Source organism: Danio rerio, chromosome 8 (genome assembly GCF_049306965.1).
Source record: "Danio rerio strain Tuebingen ecotype United States chromosome 8, GRCz12tu, whole genome shotgun sequence".
Taxonomy (NCBI): domain Eukaryota; kingdom Metazoa; phylum Chordata; class Actinopteri; order Cypriniformes; family Danionidae; genus Danio; species Danio rerio.
In genome coordinates this window covers 61,780,001-61,787,500 of record NC_133183.1, presented here as the reverse complement: position 1 = coordinate 61,787,500, position 7,500 = coordinate 61,780,001, and the positions used below count along the sequence as shown (strand labels likewise).

At 41.0% G+C, this 7,500-nt stretch overlaps 1 protein-coding gene across 4 annotated transcripts in view; it reads left to right on the top strand.

The window, feature by feature from the left end:
* Positions 1–7,500, top strand: part of cep78 (centrosomal protein 78) — a 20,725-nt gene that overhangs the window by 6,762 nt on the left and 6,463 nt on the right. Inside the window, exons 6-12 of one of the 4 annotated variants that reach the window (XM_073911256.1) lie at positions 178–352; positions 953–1,063; positions 2,035–2,099; positions 2,175–2,268; positions 2,353–2,455; positions 2,608–2,650; positions 6,573–6,692. In XM_073911256.1, coding sequence (XP_073767357.1) covers positions 178–352; positions 953–1,063; positions 2,035–2,099; positions 2,175–2,268; positions 2,353–2,455; positions 2,608–2,650; positions 6,573–6,692 — 711 coding nt within the window. Of the gene's footprint in view, positions 1–177; positions 353–949; positions 1,064–2,034; positions 2,100–2,174; positions 2,269–2,352; positions 2,456–2,607; positions 2,651–6,554; positions 6,693–7,500 lie in introns of all 4 variants that reach the window. The other 3 variants (XM_073911255.1, XM_688072.9, XM_009304317.5) reach the window with 3 other exon arrangements.

Here is a 7,500-nt window from a genome sequence, read left to right as displayed (position 1 = left end):
AAAGTGCTTCTGCAGACTGTTTATATCAAGTCTGATTATAAAAAGTAAAATTAATCTATGTCTGCCCTTAGAAGCTGGTTATATTCATACACTGTTGCCACACGACTGTGTTTTTAAACCCCCTTATAAAAGTGATTTTTACCCTTTAAGACCTCATGTTTCTCATATGATGTTTAGCACCAGGCGATGCGGCGTCACAGTACAGCTTGGGTGGAGACTCTGCGCTACAGGAGGGCGGAGTTTGAAGCCATGAACGGACTGCGCAGAATCACTCTTAATGACAACATTCTCATTGGAGACCGAGGGGTTTCGGCTCTTGCTCGGGAACTCACAGAAGACCTGTGGGTCAAAGGTTGGAGAAGCCTCTCAAACCCCCACACACATATATTTAAGTGGCTCATATACGCGCACATACAGTTGAAGTCAAAATCATTCGCCCTCCTGTGAATGTTCTTATCTTTTTCAAATATTTCCAAAACGATGTTGAACAGATTCAGGATTTTTTTACAGTATTTCCTATAATATTTATTCTTCTGGAGAAAGTCTGATTTGCTTTAATTCAGCTAGAATATAATTTTTTAAAATCCATTTTAAGGTCAATATTATTAGCCTCCTTAAGCAATATTAGTTTTGGATTGTCTACAGAACAAACCACTGTTATACAATGACTTGCCTAATTACCTTAACTTTAACCTAGTTAAGCCTTTAATTGTCACTTTAAGCTGAATACTAGTGTCTTGAAGAATATCTAGTCTCATATTAAGTGCTGTCATCATGGCAAAGAGAAAATAAATCAGTTATTAGAAATGAGTTATTAAAACTATTGTTTAAAAAATGTGTAGAAAAAAAACTTCTTTCTGTTAAACAAAAATTGGGGGGGAAATATACAGGAGGGCTAATAATTGAGGAAGGCTAATAATTTTGTTTTTCATTGTTTTGTTTCCTATAGCAGTAGACCTGCAGCGCTGTGGAATTTCTAATGACGGAGCTCAAGTTCTAGAGCAGATGCTGCAGTCCAATTCAACTCTATGTGTGCTTGACATCAGGAGAAACCCACTGATTGGTAATTCCTAGATGTTATTTTGGTCACTTATTACTTATGTTTTGTAGTATTTAAAGTAGTTTTTGAAGTATGCCACTTATGTTGACTAATGTAGCTAATATTTCATTGAAATACAGTAAAATTATTGTAAAGTTATTGCAGTTTAAAAGAACTCTATATTAAAATATTCTATTTTGATATTTCTTTTAAATGTAGTTTCTTCTGTCATGTTTAATGTTTATATCCTGTGAAGTTTATTTTTTAGGATGATTGGTTACGTGATCTATCAGAAATTATGTTAATATACAGATTTTCAACTTTTTTTTGCAGATGTTTATCATCATTATTATCAATGTTGAAATTTTTTTATTTGTTTACTTATTTATTTGCATTTTGTGGAAACAAATTCTTTTTTATTTCAGGAACAACATTTATTTATTTTTTTAACATCAAGATCATTTATTTGAAATGGAAGTATTGTGTAACTATATATATATATATATATATATATATATATATATATATATATATATATATATATATATATATATATATATATATTCATTCATTCATTCTCTTTTTGGCTTAGTCCCTTTATTAATCTGGGCTATAGGTGAATTGGTTAAACTAAATTGTCCGTAGTGTATGTGTGTGAATGAGTGTATGGGTGTTTCCCAGTGATGGGTTGCGGCTGGAAGGACATCCGCAGCGTAAAGCATATGCTAGAAAAGTTGCCAGTTCATTCCACTGTGGCGACCCCTGATTAATAAAGGGACTAAGCTGAAAAAAAAATGAATGAATGCATATTCTAAAACAAGGACAATGTTTTTGACCTTAAATGCTTTTGTACCTATTGTTGGAGACTCTAGCAGTAACTCTAAAATACTATGTGACCTACTATTTAAATAATACAATGTATAATCAGGACATCAAGTTAGAACTACAAATAACATTGACATTATACTTCGTTATACTCTTGTCTTATTTTTCAGATAACAACGTGGTAAAAGCTGTGCTTAAAAAAGTCCTCATGAACACGAAAAACCTCGACTCACAGGTCTGAAAATGTGTTTAGAAGTGTCCAGCACTGTATGTAGTGAATATAATTCAATGTAACTGTGTTGTGTTTCAGTATCTTTGGCTTAAGCCTCCATCTCCTAAAGACAGTGCTGATCAGTCACGGCAGTTTCGGAGGAAGAACGCAGGAAAAGCTACGTATCGAATTGGTATTTGCATAATTTTGGCTGTTTGTTTTTGCTGTGAGATGTTTGGGTTGTTTTGCTGGAGTGTTTTCTTGTTGTTCTCCTCAGGATCTCGCAGATCGTCTTCTGTAATTTCAGTATTTAGGCCTCCTCGGCCCGGGTCAACGGGATACATCCCATGGCGCACTGCTGCACGTGCCGACTTACAAAGGTGAACATGGAGATTTTAGTGATATCAGTAATAAGATTTCAGACTGGTTGTATAGAACTGCAGATTTACTTTACAGAGTACATGAAGAATAAACTCTACCCATATGATTTTACATCGAGTGATTCAGATTGTGTTTTTGTTCATCTACACAGAGGTGCATCGCGGGCTGATGGAAGAACAGACCAGAGTTTTCAAGTAAGAGCTGTTTTATTTAGAACAGTGGCGATCAAAAAAATGCATCACTATTCTCTCTTTAATAGATTCTAAGTTTAGTTTTTAACAGCAGATAATGCTGCAGCTAGGACGCCACCTGCTGTTAAAAACTAGCCTAAAGTATCGTCTGCTGTTAAAAACTAGCCTAGAGCACCATCTGCTGTTATAAAGTAGCCTAGAGCACCATCTGTTGTTTAAAACCAGCCTAGGACTCCACCTGCTGTTAAAAACTAGCCTAGAGCCCCGTCTGCTGTTATAAAGTAGCCTAGAGCGCCATCTGTTGTTTAAAACCAGCCTAGGACTCCACCTGCTGTTAAAAACTAGCCTAGAGCCCCGTCTGCTGTTATAAAGTAGCCTAGAGCGCCATCTGTTGTTTAAAACCAGCCTAGGACTCCACCTGCTGTTAAAAACTAGCCTAGAGCACCGTCTGCTGTTATAAAGTAGCCTAGAGCGCCATCTGTTGTTTAAAACTAGCCTAGGACTCCACCTGCTGTTAAAAACTAGCCTAAAGTGCCGTCTGCTTTTATAAACTAACCTAGAGTGCCGTCTGTTGTTATAAACTAGCCTAGAGCGCCATCTGCTTTTAAAACGCGCTAACGGGCGGGGGGAATACAAAACCAAAAACCACCCAGCCATACAGAGTCCAGTCACACATACACACACATAGACAGCAACAAACAAGCTAAATACAGCATCACGCTCTCTCATTCACACACATACATACGCGTGCTCACTTGCTCGGGAGTCAGGAGCGATATTGTTAGACCGCCCGCTCCCGTCCAGTTACACCAGTTACCGAGCGCTCCCGTGCTTTATTCCAAAATTTATTCCTGCGCAGCAAGAAATCTGGTCGGGTCCCGTGGCTTCGAAATACAAACCTCCATTACCATCTGATGTTAAAAACTAGACTAAAGCTCCATCTGCTATTAAAAACTAGCCTAGAGCTCTGTCTGCTATTAAAAACGAGCCTAGAGCACCATCTGCTTTTAAAATCTAGCCTTGAGCTCCATCTGCTATTAAAAACTAGCCTAGAGCACCATCTGCTGTTAAAATCTAGCCTAGAGCTCTGTCTGCTATTAAAAACTAGCCTAGAGCACCATCTGCTGTTAAAAACTAGCCTAGAGCCCCGTCTGCTGTTATAAAGTAGCCTAGAGCGCCATCTGTTGTTATAAAGTAGCCTAGAGCGCCATCTGTTGTTTAAAACCAGCCTAGGACTCCACCTGCTGTTAAAAACTAGCCTAGAGCCCCGTCTGCTGTTATAAAGTAGCCTAGAGCGCCATCTGTTGTTTAAAACTAGCCTAGGACTCCACCTGCTGTTAAAAACTAGCCTAAAGTGCCGTCTGCTTTTATAAACTATCCTAGAGTGCCGTCTGTTGTTATAAACTAGCCTAGAGCGCCATCTGCTTTTAAAACGCGCTAACGGGCGGGGGGAATACAAAACCAAAAACCACCCAGCCATACAGAGTCCAGACAGCCTATAACAAGCTGCATGTATTAACACACACACACATAAGCACCAAGCAAGTGACACACACACACACACACAGCATCACGCTCTCTCTCATTCACACATACACACACATAGACAGCAACAAACAAGCTAAATACAGCATCACGCTCTCTCATTCACACACATACATACGCGTGCTCGCTCGCTCGGGAGTCAGGAGCGATATTGTTAGACCGCCCGCTCCCGTCCAGTTACACCAGTTACCGAGCGCTCCTGTGCTTTATTCCAAAATTTATTCCTGCGCAGCAAGAAATCTGGTCGGGTCCCGTGGCTTCGAAATACAAACCTCCATTACCATCTGATGTTAAAAACTAGACAAGAGCTCCATCTGCTATTAAAAACTAGCCTAGAGCTCCATCTGCTGTTAAAATCTAGCCTAGAGCTCTGTCTGCTATTAAAAACGAGCCTAGAGCACCATCTGCTTTTAAAATCTAGCCTAGAGCTCCATCTGCTATTAAAAACTAGTCTAGAGCACCATCTGCTGTTAAAATCTAGCCTAGAGCTCTGTCTGCTATTAAAAACTAGCCTAGAGCACCATCTGCTGTTAAAAACTAGCCTAGAGCCCCGTCTGCTGTTATAAAGTAGCCTAGAGCGCCATCTGTTGTTATAAAGTAGCCTAGAGCGCCATCTGTTGTTTAAAACCAGCCTAGGACTCCACCTGCTGTTAAAAACTAGCCTAGAGCCCCGTCTGCTGTTATAAAGTAGCCTAGAGCGCCATCTGTTGTTTAAAACCAGCCTAGGACTCCACCTGCTGTTAAAAACTAGCCTAGAGCCCCGTCTGCTGTTATAAAGTAGCCTAGAGCACCATCTGTTGTTTAAAACTAGCCTAGGACTCCACCTGCTGTTAAAAACTAGCCTAAAGTGCCGTCTGCTTTTATAAACTATCCTAGAGTGCCGTCTGTTGTTATAAACTAGCCTAGAGCGCCATCTGCTTTTAAAACGCGCTAACGGGCGGGGGGAATACAAAACCAAAAACCACCCAGCCATACAGAGTCCAGACAGCCTATAACAAGCTGCATGTATTAACACACACACACGTAAGCACCAAGCAAGTGACACACACACACACAGCATCACGCTCTCTCTCATTCACACATACACACACATAGACAGCAACAAACAAGCTAAACACAGCATCACGCTCTCTCATTCACACACATACATACGCGTGCTCGCTCGCTCTGGAGTCAGGAGCGATATTGTTAGACCGCCCGCTCCCGTCCAGTTACACCAGTTACCGACCGCTCCCGTGCTTTATTCCAAAATTTATTCCTGCGCAGCAAGAAATCTGGTCGGGTCCCGTGGCTTCGAAATGCAGACCTCCATTACCATCTGATGTTAAAAACTAGACTAGAGCACCATCTGCTATTAAAAACTAGCCTAGAGCTCCATCTGCTATTAAAAACTAGCCTAGAGCACCATCTGCTGTTAAAATCTAGCCTAGAGCTCCATCTGCTATTAAAAACTAGCCTAGAGCACCATCTGCTATTAAAAACTAGCCTAGAGCTCCATCTGCTATTAAAAACTAGCCTAGAGCACCATCTGCTGTTAAAAACTAGCCTAGAGCTCCATCTGCTGTTAAAAACTAGCCTAGAGCACCATCTGCTTTTAAAATCTAGCCTAGAGCTCCATCTGCTATTAAAAACTAGCATAGAGCGCCGTCTGCTGTTAAAAACTAGCCGAGAGCTCCATCTGCTGTTAAAATCTAGCCTAGAGCTCCATCTGCTGTTAAAAAGTAGACCAGAGCGCTATCTGCTGTTAAAAACTAGACCAGAGCGCCATCTGCTGTTAAAAAGTAGACTAGAGCGCCATTTGCTACTAAATACATTTATTCATTAATTTTCTTTTCGGCTTAGTCCCTTTATTAATCCGGGGTCGCCACAGCGGAATGAACCACCAACTTATCCAGCAAGTTTTTACGCAGCGGATGCCCTTCCAGCTGCAACCCATCTCTGGGAAACATCCACACACACATTCACACACACACTCATACACTACGGACAATTTAGCCTACCCAATTCACCTGTACCGCATGTCTTTGAACTGTGGGGGAAACCGGAGCACCCGGAGGAAACCCATGCGAAGGCAGGGAGAACATGCAAACTCCACACAGAAACGCCAACTGAGCCGAGGCTCGAACCAGCGACCTTCTTGCTGTGATGCGACAGCACTACCTACTGCGCCACTGCCTCGCCCATTGCTACTAAATATGACACATTTATTCATTCAGATGTTTTTTTCCTCCAAAGCTATTTACAAAATAAGCTCTGCAGTTTTTCTATTGTCAATGTTAGTCATTTTTTTAAAGAAAATATTTGTTAATATTAGTGAAATATTTGTGCAAGGTTGAGGATTTGACGCCGTTTTCTTCCTCAGAATGCCACCTCTGTGCAGGTGACTGTAGAGACGGAGTCAGAATCTGAAGACGTGGAAGCTAAAGATGTAGAGAGTCCTCTGGAGAAAATCACAAGCTACCAGTTTAGGCGACTACAGACTGAGAACAACCGACTAAAGGTACAACAGTAAAGCCGTTTGTAGTACATTAGGAGGCTTGTTAATAAAGGTTCAAGACACCCTGGAGTACTTTTTTATTTAAGACAGCGTTAGCTCCTGTCGGCTTTAATTGTGGGGTAAACTGGTTAATTTTGAGCTTTTGTCTGTTAATTTCATCTTCCGGGTTTAAAATCATTATTGGGGCGGGATCAAAATCAGTGACGGAGCGCGCATCTGCTAGTGGAGTGATGACGCGTTGGTTTCTCATTATTATTCATAGCTGAGTTTTCTTATCCAATGAGAAGACCCTGCTCTTTAGTTATTCATGAGAGCATGTGCTTTCTGATGACAGACCATAGACCTGCCAAGCTGTGAGAGCGCACGACACGCAGTGTTTAGCCGTTCGTGAAGGCTTGTTTGAGTTTGTTTCCATGATCCACGAAGTTTGCTGCATGGCTTCCTCTATGATGCTGTCAGGGCAGATACAGCCAACCTGTTGGTTTGCAGCAAGCATTGTTGTCGGGAGAGCTGTAGGAGAATTAGAGATTGGCTGAGTTTGTCCTCTATCAGTTGAGTTTGTTACCATTCAGACACATCGCCTATATCCGTGCTGCTGTGGTCACCCATGTTTAAAAGCCTCCAGCAGGGCTAATGGTTGGAATAGACAGGGCAAGAGACCTGCTGTACTGCTATCAATTGTGTGTGCATTCAGACCCAGGATTCAGGACGAGAGTAGTCCTCCTCATTTATAGTGTTAACATGATTATCTTTATAATAATAGAACAAATTGTGGTTATGTATGAAATTACGAATAACCTGTCGTATATGT